Here is an 18,651-nt window from a genome sequence, read left to right as displayed (position 1 = left end):
AACGTGTAATGTATCCTAATTTTGATTGTTACCGGAGGGAGCACAAAAGTGGTAATTGCCCCCCCCCCCCCCTAAAAGCTTAGCCCACACGTTTTTCTCAATAATTTCATTTGTATAGTGCGTTGTGACTTGTCTGGCCAGGTTTCGCTTTCATTTTTGTCCAGAAGAAATTGGTAAGAGCCCCTCTTCTCCCCATGACCCAAAAAAAAATAGAAAGGGTCTTATGCTATGACTGGTGATGAGGTGAAATGTAAGCAGTGGTCTAAGAAATAAAAGACAGAACAGATCCCTTGAATTCAACGAGATAAGGTTACACAGTTGAATATCAATATAGAACGAATAAATGATGCCAGCTTGGATTCTTTGAACCGCAGACTTGCACACCGTATTTCCCTTTCATAGTTTTGAGATAATGCGAACAAAATGCTAATTGAAATTGAACAAAATTGATTATGTAATCGACTTACAACATATAAGTCAAAACCGGAAAAGAAAAAAAAAATGGACCAAGCTAATTAATGAAACTAATTAAACCACCCCCCAATCTACTTGGCGGTTTAACCGTCTCCATAACCTAAGAAATGGCATTTTTATAAAAGGAAAATCTGTCCTCATATTTACGTTATCGTACTAACCTGGCCAGTCTTCTTTTTTTTTTTTTGGGGGGGGGGGGGGGTTTACTTCCCAGCTATCCTTATTTACAATTTTAATTTAATCTGAACTCTCTCTCTCTCTCCCTCCCTCTCCCTTGCTCGCAGAGTGGTGGGGTGTCGTTTTCACATGACGGAGCACGCATTAGGATTTTCGTCGCTGAACATTTGATCATGGGCAGGCAAGTACACCGGTGGCGGTGGAGGTGGCTCGTGGGGGCGGTAATCCACCACGTAGCCGGTGGTGCCATAACCCCCTTGATTGTACATGGTGGGCACGCTCACACCATAGTCTTGATTTGCATAAGATTGGTTGTACACCGGCATACCATAATAATACGTGTATGGTGTACTAGCACTAGCACCATGGTATTCCAATTTATGCACCTCAACCTTTGGCTCCTCGATGCTTTTCCCTTTGTCTCCTCCGCCACCACCGGCGCCCTTGGACTCCGCAGCTCCTTTGTCGCCACCGCTTTCCTTCTGTTTCTCTTTCTCTTTCTTGTCTCCGCCACCTTCTTTCGCTTTCTTGTCACCACCGCCATCGTCTTTCTTCGGCGGGACAACATCCACTGTCCGCTTTAATTTGTCTTTCAAGTAGGGTGCGAGGTCCTTCGCGTCCATTGTCCCCTTCACCGTGACCAAGTCCTTTTCGTTATCAATAGCTACTTCTTCTACCCCTGTAAAACAACCAACCAAATTATTATTATTATTATTGTGGTTAGAAGCTTAACCCGAAAAAGAATATTCTATTCGTGGGAATATAAAATCTACTCAAAATCAAATCGTCCCATTTCAAGCTAATTACCGAGTCTTTAATTGCAGATGTGATTGCTTGTCACGCCAAATCTTGAAATTAATAAATATTGTACAACAATCATTTTAACTTTCGTGGGACTTACCATCAATCTTCTTGATGATTCGCTTTATCTTATGCGCACATCCGTCGCAATGCAGCCGAATCTTCAACACCACTGTACTCACTTGAGGCTGATCAACCACAAGAGGGGGCCCAAAAAAAAAAAAAAAGTTAAAATAATAAGATTGCTGGTATGAAAATCATCTACTTGTAAATTTAAGCTCAACTTAAGCCACGTTAATTGGAAAATGGAGAGAAGAAAAAGAAAGAGAAAATAAAGTTGTCATCGTCACTGATGTAACTAAAAATAAGGTGGAAATTAGGTATTAGCAGTTCTTGCCGCGGATGCACTAGTAATTTCGTGGGAATTATACCTCTTTGGGCTTCTTGGGCTCGTCCTTCTTTTTGTCATCTGACTTTTTATCGGCTTTGTCGTCAGCCTTCTTGTCTCCTCCGCCACCACTTTCCTTCTTGGAAGGAGGGGAGAGCAGCTCCACCTTCTTCTTGGTCCTTTGCTCGACTTTCTCTCGAAGCCAACCGGGGTCCACATTCCCCGTCACCGTCAACTTGTTGCTGGCGCAGTCCGCCTTGACATCTTCCACACCTTCAACATAAACGTTGGTTAGTTCACGGCTTGTGAGTCACGTTATGCCATTTGCCGTTTCTTCCCTCCGGCTTAGGCTGATCAATCAGTCAAAAATATCCCAACTCCATAATTCCCTCTTTTCAGGAAAGGACAAGGAGAACACATTCATTAAAGGCCCCAAAAAAAAGCAAAAGAAAATTGACGACTTGACCAATAAATTCATGAAACGTAACGGTAAAATTTATTGGAAACATTTGAACGTTAAACGCGGATCCAATCTGATCAGTCTGGTTCCTTTGAAGCTCCGAAAAATCTCCAACCAACAAATGATCAAGTTAGTTGTACATGACGTCTCAGAGCAGGTATAGTCGTACGTTACATGATTTTTTTTTTATAAAAAAAAAAAGAATCCAGAATTAATCCTAATCCACAATTCCATCCTTGTACCAATAAATAAATAAATACTTGTTGGAAACATCAACTTCGATAATGGTGGAAGTAAAATATTGTTAAAATAACAAGTACCAGTTGATTATTATTTTCCAGAAGCGTGAATACGTAAGAGTGTTCTATGAACATGGGAAACGAAGATGCCGAAAGCTTTTAAAAAATTGCCGTCCAGGCCATGTAAGGCAATACATCATATACCCAAAAAATGGAAATGAAGGGAGAAAACTTTTGCTTTAACAAGACAGACAGAAAAAGAAAAAATGTGTTCATACCATCGAAATGCTTAATGGAACGCTTGACTTTCTTGGCACAGCCTTCACAATGCAAGTCCAACTTCAAGACGATGGGGGATTGGGCGTCGTCTTTCTTGCCACCACCGTCGGCAGCCTTCTTCTCTCCTTGATTTTTGGCTTCAGTGACCTTCTTCTCTCCTTCATTCTTTTTCTCATCTTTCTGGAACAAAAAACGTACAGAATCAATTAAAAGCGTGAGCACAGGCACGTAACTATGATGAGAATAATATGATCAACGCGGAAAATCGGAGAAAAAAGTCGTTGCCTTGGAAGAATAACAAATAGACTTGCGAAGAGAACAGGTGAAGGAATGATGGGTTAATAGTTACCTCACCCATTTGATGATTTTGATACTTGGGATTGTATGATGGTGGGATTCTTTGGGTAGGAATTGTGTGGGATGGTTTGAAGAGAGGAAAATGGAGGCAAAGGTTGGGATATATAGAGAGATGAGATTTAGGAAGATGGTGGTGTTCGCTGCGTTCTTGATGAGGTCATCTACCTTTGTACTGTCCCATGGGGGTATTAGCCAGTAGAGTACTACGTTCTAAATACTACTAATACTCAAAGTCTTGAAAAACATAATTTATTATTACTGGTCCAATTACAACAAAAAAAAAAAAAACAAAGAAAGTATAAATACCTGCGCCAGAGAGAGGTGCGTATATAACTAAGACTGGAGCAGATGCCCCTTGTACAATCATGATGTATGTACATATAAATATATGTATATATGTGTATGTATATATGTATGTGGAGTGATGGATGGTAAGATGATGGTGATGATGATGCCGCCGGATTGGACTCACCGGTTACCGCAGCCTTGCCCGTCTATGCGAGGGTGTTTGTTTTCGCTTTCGTGACCAACCAACCAGCTAAACTTGACTACTGCCTCACCCTTGACCGCATCAAATTACTGCATTGCCCTTTGCCTACTCCTCTTGTTTCGAGAGCTTCTGTAATCATCAGCGGTTTCAATTGTATAGCATAGTGTAAATGGTAACGCAACAGGTCATCTAGGCACTAATATTGAGTTTGTTTCGATAGGAGATTATTTGAAATAACTACTGTAATATTTTTTGTAATGTGATGTATGTGAGATAAAAAGGTGATTAGAAATTGTGTTTCTGATGGAAGTAGAAAAACATTGAAATTTTTTTTTGCAAATCTTCTAATCCAAACAAACTCACTGGTTTCAATTGTACAGTGTAGCGTAAATAATAATACAACATATCATATAGACATTACAGATAAACTAATAACAACAAATTTTTGACACTCCTTAAAAATTGTGTTCCAAAATCATTGATCGATGAGAGTCTCCGATGTGGAGATTGATTGCTCAACGTTTGTGCAATTATTAATGATGGCTTGTGAGGTTTATGTTACATTACTATGCGGTTGCATTAATTTAAGGAATGGCGTCTTACGTTGCGGAACAACGCACATACATAATTGGAAGCTGGATTTTTTGGGGTTCAATTCATGTATAATATGCGTCCGTTCTGGTCACTTACATCGCAATCTTGTAAGTTAACACCGAATTAGCTAGCGTCTGCAATTCCCACTACATGTCAATAATGGAGCACATCCACGGTTATAAAATTAACACATATTTTCCATCACAAACAGAAAAAAAGTTTGCAAAAGAAATATTATAGGAGGTAGGGTAGTAGAAATTGTTTTCAATATTGAAGGGTTGATTTCACTGCAGGAGAGAGCAAGGCTTGTTTCTCTTAACTTTTTTTTTTTTTTTTTTGGGGAATCAATCAAAGAAGAGTTAGTCTATTTCCTGTCACCGTAATTTGGGTTAGCAGAGGTTATTTTTCTTCCTAACAAGTTTAGCAGATGTTCCAACTTCTAACAACACGATGTGCTAATATTATGGTCCTACTTTTCTTTAGTGGGATACAAGCAAGAAAGCAGATAAGGTGGAATATGCGTTTGATTTTTTTTTTTTTGTAATGATCCCCTGACAACTGACAAGAAGCCATTGTATTGTATGGCGTGAAAATAGTTGCTGGTAGCCTCAAAAAGTCTTAATTCGTACGATGATCTATTCCACCAAATTGGTCTATGATACTTTAAGCCATGGTTGATTTTTCCGTCGTGGAAGAATTTGGAAAAGAGAAACCTGCAGTGTACTACACAGTTTTCTTACATAATAAGGAATTCATGTACTTGCGTTGTGCACGAAGTCAAAAGTGTGCTGCCACAGTTGTTTGTTGTACTTTGCCTTCGTAGAGTAAATCCGTTTGGTGCTCTCCTGAAATTCACCAAATCTTGAATCAGAAAGTTAGCCCGGACAACCGCCCAAAAAAAAAAGAAAGTAGAAAGAAAAAAGTCTTAAGCACTTATAAGTTTCGCCAAAATAAAAAAAAGGAACAAAGAGATAGTAGTAGTTTTAGGGATTTTAGTAGTGTTTGTAGAGTTGGAATGCTCCCAAAGAAGCAACAATAATTGAAGCGACGGATGCCGCCGTGAAAAGTTCAAAGCAGCGGACGGATCGGAGGAACGACTGCAGTCCCCTCTCGATTTTAAGTGATGACAAATGCACATTGCATGCACTAACAAATGGAGTAGTAATTTATTCTTGTTTTACGTAACTGTAGGTAGATCCCTGATCCACCCTACAGGATAATTTGTTTACAGGGATATCTGGCTTATGGAACAACACTTGGGGAAATTCTGATTTTAGGTCAACAAGACTCAACGGACTGTCTGCATGATTGTACTTCTTTCTTTCAATATTAAAAAAAGGGTTAATTCCACTTTATCCCCCCAAACTTTGGACGATTATCCACTTAAGTCCCTAAATTTCAAAATGGGACACTTAAGTCCCTAAACTTATAAATACCTCCCACTTAAGAAAAATTATTAACAAATCCTGAATGCCGTTGGTGGTCGAAGTGTCCCATTTTATAAGGGTTTAGGGATTTAAGTGTTCCATTTTATAAGTTCAGGAACTTAAGTGGGAGATATTTATAAGTTTAGGGACTTAAGTGTCCCATTTTGAAGTTTAGGGACTTAAGTGAATAATCGTCCAAAGTTTGGGGGACAAAGTGGAATTAACCCTTAAAAAAATGTTATTCGCACCCTTATTTTTGTTAATCAAACAATTTCTATTTGTTAAATTACATGATAAAATAAATTGTGAAAATATAAATAACAAAAAATCGAGTGGAAATAAAACATTTTCTTATATATTTGACTGTTTGCATAATTATAAAGAGAATAGACTTCTTTGTGAAATGACATCAACAGAAACGGCAGCCTGTGGATTAAATTATGCCGCCGGACTAATCTAGACTTCAAACTTGGCCCCAGATGAGCACGCAGCAGCATTCCCCTTCCGTCAACCATCATCAGCACCCTTGTCTTCGGATCGGATGTGCTTCCATTTCTATTACCCCTCCAAGATTTTAGCACTTTTCGTAATGTAAACTGAACTAAGCGTTAAGTGCATAATTTGTCTCTCGTCTTTAAGTTTAATCAATTGCAGCCGCCTGGCGCCGGACAAATTAGCGCTAATCACGTATCATTACACACGTCGAACTAATTAACCATCATAGTTTAGTGACTTCAATATAGCTAGGCATGATTACATTTTCAGTTGATTATTTTCACCTGGTGAGCTGCCTGTCAAAATCTCCGTCAATTTTTTTTTTGCCGCAATTGAATTAGTACGCATCAGCATCACCATTATTAACTATCCAAAGTAAATTCCAAAAAAAAAAAAAATTAATAAGATGGAAATTTTCGGCAGGTCATGGTCGGAAGACCAGACACATCACCGGCCAAGTTACATATGCATGTCATGTTTGATAGTACATATAGTTGTGGCGGTGAATATAATGGTACCCCTCAAAAAAGAACAAAAAAAAAGTCTCGAGTTTCTCACACTGTGAGATGATCACGAAACGCGAGCGATATTTGGATATTAGCTCACTGATTACACAACCGGTGGTACGAGGGTAAGCGAGCGAGGATCCACTTTGGTCAGAATATGAATCATGAAAAGTCCATTATCATTAGTGAGTGACAAGAATTGATTAAGCCAGCGAGGCATACATGCACTCAATGGCGAGAGATCATGACTTGGGAAAAAAGCAAAGAAAATTATGGCAGCCGCCTAATTACGCGGTAAGTTTAGTTGGTAATAACCAGAAGAAAGAAGCAGTAGGTGTGGGACATGATATGTCATGGGGATCCAGGACTGGAAATCTCTAGTTTGGTCCGTCCATAGTTTGATTATTGGCCGTCGCCATTTGGCTTAATTAGTTACTGCCCGCCTGTGCACTCCAGAGGCAAAGAGTAAAGACTAGACTCTAGAGAGGAGGACCCCCACTAAGTGCAATTAATTAGGAACTTTTCCTTCTAAGTGCAATTAATTAGCAAGACGAAAGAACTTTTCCTTTGGCTTCTTATTAGATTTTCTAATTGAGTAAAAGCGACGACGGGGATCCCGTCAAGAACCTTGCTTTATTAATAATAATTTGCAAATCAGAGATGAGATCAGCGGTGATGGTGAGGCCCCTGTCCGAGTTTGAAACAACTCTTCCCGATTTCACTACCACACACACACACACACACACTGCCGTCGCATTGTTTTCGTCTTAAAAATTGGGAAATCAAAGCAGTAAACTAAAGAGGTGCAGGATGATGTGGATGTTGTTCGTGCAATGGCCGGGAAGGCCTTCTTCAGTTCCCTCCCCTGACCCTGAGCTGGGTGAGTGAGTGAGTGAGAAGTAGGGCTAACTTCCACCCTACTAAATTTAATTTAATTTAACGTGTCTAACGGAGTTCCTCTGCTGTTGCCACTCCGAGCAATCCGTGCGCATGAAAATGAGAAATCATCCAAAATTTCCGCTCCTAAATCAACAGAAGACTACTACTACTATTTTGCATTTGTTTGATCTATATATATGTTACTTATCTCAACTGTCGACTGGTGTCCCGATACTAACTATCCACCCAACTTGATTTGATATTTGCTTTTTCCTTTTTAGGGTCCTGAGCCCCTCTCCCTGTGTAAGTGCACTGGGTGCATCATTGTGAAAAGAAAAGTAAAGAAAAGTAGAAGTACACTAGGTCTGAACCTTCATCATAGTGACAAGATACTTTAAAACTCGGGCTCCGTTGAATTAGTAGCTTTCTGGGATCTTTTTAAAATATTTTACTGCAATAATGTATATAAAAAAAATTTTCTTTTATATATTTTTAAAGAGATTTTTGTAATATATCTTGTAATACTTTTTTAAATTAAAATATTTTTTAAAAATTAATATTACAATTCATAACCACCCCTATCGCAACTATTCTCTCCCTCTTCCTCCTCCCCTCCCTCCTGATCTAGTCACGGTTAAATCGCGACCAAAAAGTATCAAACCTTCTGGCCGCAATCTAGCCATGACTAGGTCATAGCCTCTAGTCGCGACCAAATCGAGAGGGGGAGGTGAGGACCAGAGGGTGGCAGGGAAGGGGAGGGGAGGAGGTATAGAGAAGGGGGAAAAGGGGGGAGGAAGAGGAGGGAGGGGGTGGTGACGGTGGTGGGTGGTGACAGTAATAGATGAGGGTGGTGGTAGTGATGGTGATGGATGAAAAATATTGTAAAATTTATTTTTTAAATTTTTTGTGTGTATTTATGAGTTATTTTTGATATATTATATGAATGTGATATTTTTTAAGTTATTTTTATTTATATATACTACTGTAGCATTATATTTGAAAAATTTATTTGTGAAAATTAGGGCAATCGAAACGGAGCATTAGTTATTGTGCACAGATTACCTGAAACTCAGGGATGGTTGTTGGACTCCGTCCACTCGTAATAGGAAGAATCGAAGATTTGGACTAATCACCTGGGCCAGTGCACAGAAGTTGTCAACATTGGGCTGTCCATAGGTAAGTCGAACCTCGTACAGGAGGATCCGCTTTTCCTTCTTTTGACGGTAGAAGGCGCTGTTTCTTTACCTGACCCGAAAATATTACTACAAGGCGTTGCTTGCACTCGGGCGTTTTTTAGTTTCTCTTGCCGGGTCCTTCCTCTTTGATTGTAGAAAGTGAAAACGGCAATTAAAGAAGAAGCATTTTTAAACAAATTCATCACATTCCCTGTTTAGTCCCCTGCGACCAGAACAAATAATAAATCTATAAACGGGCCCTGTTTCGGAGAATCCGTAAATTTGGAAGTTGGAGGTAGATGATAATGAAAGCTGTCGAGGTTGTGAGGAATTCCGTGACTTCTTCGGCAATACTGGGCAAAGAAAGCGTTCAGCAAACTCCGCCGCGCCGATAGGTGATATGAGATCAGTATTTCTGTTCTGATATAGGAATCCCATACGCCTCAAGGGTGTCGAGGTACTGTTCAGCCACGCGTTGGTCGGCGATGACAACAGCGTCGCTATCCCAAAGGTAAGAGTTTCACCTCTGTTTCAGCACCTTCTTGGCATTTGATCCTTCTGATGGTTCTGTTATTTCTTTTTCTTTTAATGCTGCCTATGTTGATTCCCTTGTTAATTTTGCCCAAAATATATCGGGAATCTTGGATGGACCCCATGTGCTTATGTTAATAAAAATATGCCTGAGGATGTTTAAGAATGTGGTTCTGATTGAGTAATAATCAAAGCAGTTGTTGGATCCGAAAGTAGAAGAAAGCCATCTACATTAAATTTAAAACATGGTACCAGTGAATTACATTTTTATTCAAGAACCAAGTTGACTTGCTGTACTCGTCTATATTAAGGGGGGCCCGAAGTGCAGAGACCCTTGAGGACACACAGTATAAAGAACATTGAAAAATAATACCATGACTTAGTAGTATGCTACAAGATGGATATACCAAATGACAGTAGCTTCCAGCAGCCTGCTTGTCCTTTTGGAGGCTTTATTTTCGGTATGCCTAGCTTCTTAAGTAGGGACAATTGTTCCAATGTAACCAAGCCCTATTATGAAGAAAGCCCCTGCTTGAAGTAACAGGTATATGAAGAAATGATCGTTTGCAAAGATCATGTTGTAGAAAGCACAGTGCAGCATATACATTCCCATTATCAGCTCCAAAAAGTGGATCCTGCTAGTAAAAATGTATTTGGTTAGGTACTGGTCACGTATTCTGCTAAGATGCTGCTATGTACAATAACAAAAGTGTGATTCTGGACTTTACGTGTCCTGATTCGAACATGGAAAAATTTATTAGCTTAGGAAACACTACCTTTCTGCAATTCGTGATCTTGGTCTCTTAGATACTTTGGGGATGCTGTACTTTTGCTTCAATGCGTTTCCAAGCTTTTCCGTCACAATCCACTCGTTAACTCGGCTGGCTTCTAAAAGTCCTATAATTGCTGCTTTGGATCGATGGAGGGACATGACATTCTCAAACAGTATCCAGAACACGAGTAGATGCAAGGACCTGTGTATTTAGTTTAGTGAGAGCCAGTCTTTGGTCATTCAGTTCTAAGAGCCGTTAGAAATGAAACCAAAGAATTATCTGTCGGTTTGCATACCTTGGAGTGCTAGCTGCATTAAGAAGTGTAATGGTTGCTGGCAGATAAACTGCTATTGGCTTTGGAAGATGCACTTCAGGAACTAAGATAGTTGCTGGGATCACGATGCAGTAGAAGAAAAAAGTAACCCAGTGTGCAACTATCTTCCTCACAAAGAAGAAGGCATAGATGACATGGAATTTCTTCCAGATGGACACACGCTGCATTAGATAGAGAGCTTCTTTTTTAGTTTCCTCTATCCACTGATTATTCCGATGCCAGAGTACTAGGCTATGGTCTTTATTAAGAGGAAATTAAAGTCCTGACCTCACAAAGGAGAATTTCTTTGAACATTTTTCTGAAGAGATTGGCTGGGCCACACGACCATCGATGCTGCTGAAATCTATAAGCCTTGAAAGTGCTTGGAAGTTCATTTTTGACCTAAAGCAAATGTTCGTTAGCCTGGTGTAACTTTTAGAAATGCCTATAACAAGTATAATCAGTCATTAATGCAAAGACTCACAGATAAATCTCCCACAAAGATGAATTTCCAACCCTTAAGGCTAGCCCTTACTGCAAGGTCCATATCCTCAACCGTGGTCCTATCTTTCCATCCACCAGCATCACTTACTGCTTGGATCCTCCATACACCGGCAGTTCCTTTGATGCAAGCGAAAAGTGTTGATGATATTGGCTGAAAGTGTCTTCATGGAAGTTGCTATAGAAAACTAATTAACATGTTGCAGAAATGTCTATGAAGTTTACCATTAAACCCAAAGAATGAACATGTTGACGAGCCTACTTCTTGCTCCACACTGAAGTGATAGTCTAGTGACATCTCCTGAAGCCGCGTCATTAAACATTCATTTGCATTTACTGTAGAAATTGAATGTTGAATTCATTAGATTAAGGTCAATTGTACAAATAATGCTTTTGTACATCCTCAGGGGGAAGAGAAAGAGGTGGATATTTATAATTTTGATAAAGATGTGTTAAACCAATGTTACAAAAGTCATTCAAAATTCAATCTTTTGCTGAAATGTATACAACTGAAGCTTTTTATGTTTTCTGTATAATGTAATTTAGTCCCTTGGCATCATGAACACATTTATGGACCAAAATTTCCTATAAGTTTTGTTGAATTCCAGTTGTGTATTGTATCCTTCCCTGGTAATATTATTGTTCTTTGTGGTTCATAGGATTTACTAGGTTTTATCAGTTTTTCGATGAACACAATACTGTAATAGCCTTACCAAATTTCCATCGGGCTTGAACCAAAGCCAGCTCTGGGTTTTCAAGAAGATAAGGCACTGTTCTCCACAGAAAGTCCTCCTCAGGCTGGAAGTCTGCATCAAAAATGACGACAAACTCACAATCTTCAACATATGGCTTTTTTAGACCATCCCGAAGTGCACCTGCTTTATAACCATTCCTGTTGTTCCTTGTTTCATACTTCACATTCACCCCTTTCTCTATCCATCTTTGACACTCCAACTCCACCAATGCCTGCATATATACATGTTTTCATGTCAGCAAGGCAAAATTCCATCTTGTTACAAGTGTTTTTTTTCTGAGACTATATTGAGGGTTAAAAGAAATACCCGCAGGACTTCATTCGTGGAGTCATCAAGAACCTGAACTATTAGTCTATCTGATGGCCATGAAAGCCCACATGCAGCTCCAATTGAGAGTTTATAGACCTGAACAAAAGAGATAGTGGATTATTTCCTTGTATGTCTACCTTGCTTTTCTTGAATAGCAACAATAACTTAGGTCTAGTGCTGATTTCTGAATTCTTGAGGTAGCAGCATATTTGGTCTTTACTAGATGACATTAATGGTATATGTCTTACTTGGACTAGTACACTGAAGTAATGTGTTTCTTACTATGACTGTGTATGTGTATGCATATGTGTCTGCCAGATTTAGACATCCTTTTATGCCTTTGAGACGCTCTCCTACTTTAGTACACAAGTTCGCCTAAGTTGAAATTGTGCTGGATAATGATGCACCGAAGCTTACACATGCATTGCATAATAAATGGACGATATTGACGCAAATACACCGACAGTACACATACTGCTTTTTGTCTGCTAGCCTGGATAAGGAATTTTAGACTGTTATGGATGAAAACGTGACACGTACACTTTTAGTGCTCCTTTTCCTATTAGTTTTTTAACAGTATTAGTAATGCTAATTTTTTTTTTAAAATGATAGTTACATTTCATGGACTTTATCCACTTTATCTGCCTAATTGTTCTCCTATATTATCCAATTTCTTCTTAACTTTCTTTTGTGGTTATAATGGACCCACAAAATATCCTTTGTATTGAGTGTTTAAAATCATATGCACAACTTATCAAACGACATGAGCTACAGTTTCTAGAATGCATTTTTTCCCTCAAGTTTGAAAGATTAGCTCATATTTTGAATATTATGCTTAGCAAAAGAAGGAAAATTTTTCTAATTTCTTTTCTTTAAAGCTCAATAAGTCTGCCCTTATGATTCTTTTAACAACCAATATGTCTTCACTGCAGTTAAAATTGGTAATTGAGGAGGCAAAAGTTACCTATGACAAAATATCTAGAACAAAAAAAGAAAAGAACTTAAAGGAGTAGGAGTTGCATAAAGTTAGGTGAACATGTTATCAATAACTCTAATATTGTTGGTGTTTAGCTTTGGAGTTTACCACAAGCCACTTGTATTAGTATTGAGATTCTAACGGCAGTTAAAATCAGATCAGAATTGGAAGATGTTTGGTCTTTAATTGTTATTATATGACTTTATTTCCAGTTTACACTGCTTGTGTGTTGGGGTGAACTGGAAGATGTTTTGATGCACAGCTGAAAAAGCCATTCAAACCTTCAAGGATGCCATCCTGATTAGAAATGTTACTGATTGTATTTTCAGTGTGTTCTATGCATACATGCATATATGTTTGTGCACAAGATGGACCTTTACTGTAGTGTTGATTCAAGTAAAGACCATGGGCAAGTTGGGAACTTAATACATATTTTACTAATTTGTCTGAAACATTTCGTTTTTAAGATTAAGGTGTAATTAATGCAAATGGTTTTCCCAGTACTACTTGCATTTATATCATCCTAAAGAGAGTTATGCATATTTAAACCATCTAGATGGTTCAATTGTTCCAAAAATAAAAAAACAGAAAAAGCACATTGTACCTCTTTTTCGTTAAACATGGGTATTTGGACCAGCACCATAGGATAGTTTCTGTTTTGCTCTAGGTCTTCTTTTATGGCATCAAGATTATACTTGGTATATCGTTTCCTTCCCAAGCACTTGACACATCCAATCACAATCGCCATGTACACCCGTTCAATGAAAAGCATAACAGACATTGCTATGCATACATATAAAGCAAACCGCAGAATCGGCACAATTATAGGAACTCGTATACGGTCCCATGCTTGGCTGAGACTTCTGCCAGTATCATCATATAAATTTACCTCTGGCTCGGGCTCTAGAAAAACTGAGTTTCTCATCTTATCAGGCTATAATTGTGGAAGTGAAGCAACGAAATGCTTTTTTGAAGGTGAAGAAGAACTTGAACTTGAAGCCAAAATGATAGAGCCCTTAGGAGCTGAGGGCAATGAGCAGACACAGAGAGTTCATCTGCATCTGCAATTTGTTTATTCATCCAAGTGTTTGCTTTAAATAGCAATAAGGCCAAGAGGAGGTGAAGATGAGGACATGGATGCGACTTCGGTGGAAGAATGTTATCCTTATAAGTAATCCATAAAAACAAAATTCTTCACCGGGATAGTAGACACACGGTGTACATGCAGGTGGAGGTGCTGCAACGTATGTACTTGCTAGCTGGAATTCTGGCTTTTCCTGCCGACATTGCAGTTGGAGAGTTTAAAGCCAAATAATTGAGATGAGGTATTAATGTTTCCCTTCTAAGTTTTTCAACAAGACTTGTGGTTTACTTCGATTTTACTTTTACCCACTGATGGTTTCTGCAAGTTTGGGTTGAGTTGCTACATTTTCTGTTTTATTTTCCTGGATACTTTAGTCAATCTAGCTTTTAGATTTTTAACTTATAAGTTTACACATTATTTGCAAGTATGAAGTTTGCACAATTTTCCTATAACTTTTTAACAGAGTTAATTGGGTCCATGCCGTTTCAAAATTGATTGGAAAGTTGTTTGGAAAAGCATATGATGCTAAACTTTGATTGGGGCAACAACATTAGTAAAGAGGGGCTCTTAAATTTCTTTTCTTTGATTTTTGTAAGAGAGGGTGTGGAAGTTGTTAATCTGATGTTCAGTCTTGGAAGTTCTTAAATATTCATTTTTGGAAGTGCTTAATCTTATAGTCACTCTTGGAAGGTCTTAAACTTACACTCACTCTAGGAAGTTGTCAATCAGTTGTAACTTCTTCATGACACACATTAGGCACAGTATAACAACACTATGCTTCTTTCCTTCTCATGGCATTTACTAACTTTCTGTTTGAAATGTCTCACCTTAAGAATGAGTGGTTTAATTTGGCAATATTGTTCGGTTAATTTGAATCTACTCTGATGGCACTTATCTGTTAGAGATTTTCCAAAGCAAGGCTTTGTTTCCTTAAAATTTTTTACCATTAAAAGTTGTAAATGGAGACAGTTGGCGTAACCATGGTTTACTCTGGTAAAGCTGGATAAACATAGGCACACACATCATGATCTTGAGAATGGGCATAAGCGTTTTTGGAATCATGTAAACATGGAAAAGCTACATTTTTGCATGAATGCAAGCTTGATGTTGTATCTTTGCAGCCTCATCTAAAGTGTCAAATGTGCAAGGTTTGATTTATTGCTAATAATTGTGATTTACAGAAAATTAGGTGGTAGGCTTGGCTGCACTTGTGTGATTTAGTTTTTGCTATTAATGCTTTGGAAGACTTGGCCATGAAGCTGAAAAACTCTCAAGATGCCTGTGTTCAACTTGGACATTGATCAGGCAGATAATGTTTTGAAGCTCTTGGACGTCTGTTCCAAACATCTTTAAACATGTCCCTAATTAAACTTCCATAATTCTTGATTTGCGTGGGAACTTGTTATAATTGCCTTATGATTACAAGACGGTAAACATCTTATAGAGCTCTCGATAACTTCTTCAAAATATAACTTATCAAACTAAATAAATAAGTGAAAAACATGCAAAATTAAGTTATTTATAAAAAAAAAATTATTACACACGAGCATACATATAGACCATGGACAGTATCTTTAGAAACGGTGATTTAACTGGAGAAATTATGACCATTAACTGTGTGAACTAAGCTTGATTATGGAAAATGGAAAGTAACAGTTGCATAATCTTTTTATGTATAAATAATATATGCAAAACACAAATGCCTCAAAAAGTTCTACAGCTTTAATAATATGTACCCCTGGGACTCACTCCACGTACACATGTATATTTATTTGAGCGGTCTACAGGTTGTCTTACCCTACTTTTGGTTTAGGGGAAAGTTCTTGTCCATTCCTTTTTTAACATTCAGAGGATTATAAATGATTTAATTTGGTGGGCCTATTTTGATCTGATTGATTATGAATTTAATGATAATGACTTCTGTTGCAATTTATGAAATTCATTTAGCTATATGGTTGGTTTTTTGTTGATACCAGGTAGACGGTGCTTATTCAGAAACCAGTCTTCTGTATGTGAACCAAGAATTTGAGGTATAAAGATGCTGACTTCCCTTAGAAATAATAGTGAAATGACTACTCAAGATTTTAATGCCTCCATCAATTATCAATGGTTCAATCATAGGTTAACTGTTTTGATACTAAACCAAAATATTTATCTAGTGTAATGCTTGTCTGTAATTCATTCAGCTGTGAGATTGTTTAGTTAGCGTGTATTCCCAGGTCCTCCTAGACTTTCAGAATGGCCAAGTCTCTTCTACCAATGAATGAATCTTATTATTTCCAAATGATCTCCTCTATGAGAATCAAGAACTTGCATTGCGAGATGCTAATGATGTAAGTGCAATGATGCTGATTGGGTCTCGAGGATTTCTCTATTTGCTTGGTTTTCCAATTGCTTTCAAGAAATTCTGTCTGGAGGATTCTGCTGATGTTCTTGGAGATCAAGTAGGTTTTCAGTTGATAATTGTTAACCTACAAAGAACTAAGCTCGCTTGTTTCCTGTAAGTTTGAGTTGAGCAGCAATAAAGAAATCTGATATCCTCTAAATTCTTTTTGCCTTTTATGTCGTACAATGTGTTAATTCCAGTAAAGGCGTCTTTCTGCAATATGGTCATCTGAAATTATTTAGCTAATCATTTACCCCTTGGATTTGCCACGACAGTAGAGATTGTTTTTCTTCCTTTTACAGTTTCCTCTTGTCATTTTTATAAGAAGTTGAATACTTTGCTGCCGTTTGTTGCATTATTTGGATTTTCTTGGTAAAACTAACCACAGCAATGCAGCATAACCACTCCAAGCAAATTGCTAAATGAACTTCAGATTGGGTCTGGATAGGTAAAAATGCACGCCAATGAGCTTCAATAGTATGCATCCTTGATCAAAGCCTACTGTTTGGTACTTCGGTTGCCATCTTCTTTAACTCCTAGCCGAGATGGGTGATTGATGGTAGGGGGTAGAAAGATACTGTACTCAGTAATCGCTCTGTTTTTTGTACGGGTTTCTGATCAATGTTATGTTGCAAATAAAACCGGACCTGGCCACTTGAGAGTTGAGAATGCCTGATGAGTCTGCTTGACTCCTGTATGTCAGCTAGAAATGATGTCGGTTTTATGGCGGTTGTAGGGTCAGGTTATGCTTTTCTTTGCGCTGGATGAGAAGTGGTAGCTCATTTTCTGAGGACTTTTGTTTTCTTCCAATAGCCCATCCATAAGATTTGGCACGCGAATTCTACTATGGGCCAAGCTGTAAAAGCCCAACAAGATCACAGCCGACCTTGTATATGGGCGGAACTTGCATTCAGCTGAGCCATCATCCTAGGCCCAAAGGCTCAACTGTACGACAATTCCCTCCTCGATGTTTAAGGATCCATATTAAAGATAAAGGCTTCACATCAGATTCTCACATTATTATGCGAGTGTAATTTTTTTGTTTAATCTTTCTTTTTTTTCAAGAGTCCATTGAACAAATTGGGGATTTGCACACTCTTCGGTAAATGATGATGGGAGACCAAAATCTGGCTAATATACAAGCCACGTCAAGCCAGAACAAGAATTTGCAAAAAGTGAGGTTAAGTCTAGTGCGTGGGGTGGGGGCAGATTTGTAGGATGGTCAACCCGTAGAAAGGTTGACACTTGGATGCCAAATCTCAAACGTATTTCAATTTCAAGCATGAAATCGCCAGTTGCTGTGGATTACGTTGTAGTGCATGGGTCTTCCAAGAAGTTTGTTGAGAAGAAGAAATTTGAGGTAACATGCATCAAATTCAGGATCAATTGGGCATGCAGAGAAGAAACTGATTGGGAAGAAAAATGGGCGGTTGGTATTTGGTGTGTCGTCGACATGGGGGTCGATTTCTAAGTTCTAACAAATCTATTTTCTTGATGTAAACCAATAAGTGAAAGCAAGAAAATGATTTGCTTTTCGATTTCTTCATGATGTAACCGGATCTAGAGGATTCTTAACTTGAACTTCTGATTTCCTTCGGCAACTCAATAAACCAAAAAAAAAAAAGGTTAATATGGGAGAGAATCTACTGTTTAGAGTATTTTTCTTGATATGTCTTGTTTTTCTGGTCTTAGAATGGAAGTGGGACGACCGTCGTTCCTATGCGTTCCTTTTCTTTCTTTTGACCTTAATATGTACTATCAGTCAGTGGTGACGTAGGACCGAATGCATGCCTAATTATAGCGGCTTAAAAGATCGTTTGACATTGGCCATTTTCCAGGGGTAACAAAACAAAACACAGTAGCAGAATATGATTACTATTGCTACAGCTTTTTTACGGGTAAAGATGGTTTGATGTGATTCCCTTCCCACGGGCACGGGCTGCTCCGCTCATGTGGGAATCCATTTGTAAGGGTATTAGATGTCAGGCTAGGATAGGCAGGGGACGATATTCCCCACGTGCTTCAGACTCATTCATCACGTGGCTGCTCATTAGAGCTGCTTTCCGGCCTTCCACAGGGATCAGATCACCATCAAGTTCGGAAGCCACAAATTAATTTGGCTCTTGGCTTGGGATTTTGTTAATTAATCCCAGTTCATTCATTCATGGGTTATAAATTTTGAGGGAGGGAGGGACTGACTGAGCTAAGCGAGCAACGTCTTTCTTACCCATTTTAGACTTCCATTATTATAGAGCTAGTGCAAGTGCATTTTTTAGTTTACT

General features: G+C 38.5%; 2 protein-coding genes and 1 long non-coding RNA gene across 3 annotated transcripts; 1 reads left to right on the top strand and 2 right to left on the bottom strand.

Moving 5' to 3' along the window:
* Positions 1–413: 413 nt before the first annotated feature.
* On the bottom strand, positions 414–3,243 carry LOC113775031 (heavy metal-associated isoprenylated plant protein 6-like). Its single transcript, XM_027319745.1, has 5 exons — positions 3,168–3,243; positions 2,818–2,998; positions 1,884–2,113; positions 1,553–1,640; positions 414–1,330 (listed from the first exon to the last, which is right to left on the bottom strand). Exons 1-5 carry the CDS (start codon positions 3,174–3,176, stop codon positions 777–779), a joined length of 1,062 nt encoding a protein of 353 aa, XP_027175546.1. The 5' UTR covers positions 3,177–3,243; the 3' UTR covers positions 414–776.
* Positions 3,244–8,706: 5,463 nt separating this feature from the next.
* Positions 8,707–17,120, top strand: LOC113772811. Its single transcript, XR_003468703.1, has 3 exons — positions 8,707–9,252; positions 13,833–14,224; positions 15,960–17,120. It is a non-coding gene; the product is annotated as an uncharacterized LOC113772811 (long non-coding RNA).
* LOC113772810 (glucomannan 4-beta-mannosyltransferase 1-like) lies at positions 9,508–13,837 on the bottom strand. The gene is made up of 9 exons (XM_027317288.1): positions 13,504–13,837; positions 11,921–12,019; positions 11,573–11,825; positions 11,085–11,195; positions 10,843–10,979; positions 10,647–10,760; positions 10,341–10,540; positions 10,049–10,246; positions 9,508–9,907 (listed from the first exon to the last, which is right to left on the bottom strand). The coding sequence occupies exons 1-9, from the start codon at positions 13,822–13,824 to the stop codon at positions 9,748–9,750; spliced, it is 1,593 nt and encodes a 530-aa protein (XP_027173089.1). The 5' UTR covers positions 13,825–13,837; the 3' UTR covers positions 9,508–9,747.
* Positions 17,121–18,651: the final 1,531 nt, after the last annotated feature.

The sequence above is a fragment of the Coffea eugenioides genome, chromosome 6, assembly GCF_003713205.1.
Source record: "Coffea eugenioides isolate CCC68of chromosome 6, Ceug_1.0, whole genome shotgun sequence".
NCBI lineage: Eukaryota > Viridiplantae > Streptophyta > Magnoliopsida > Gentianales > Rubiaceae > Coffea > Coffea eugenioides.
This window is presented reverse-complemented; position numbering and strand designations above follow the sequence as displayed.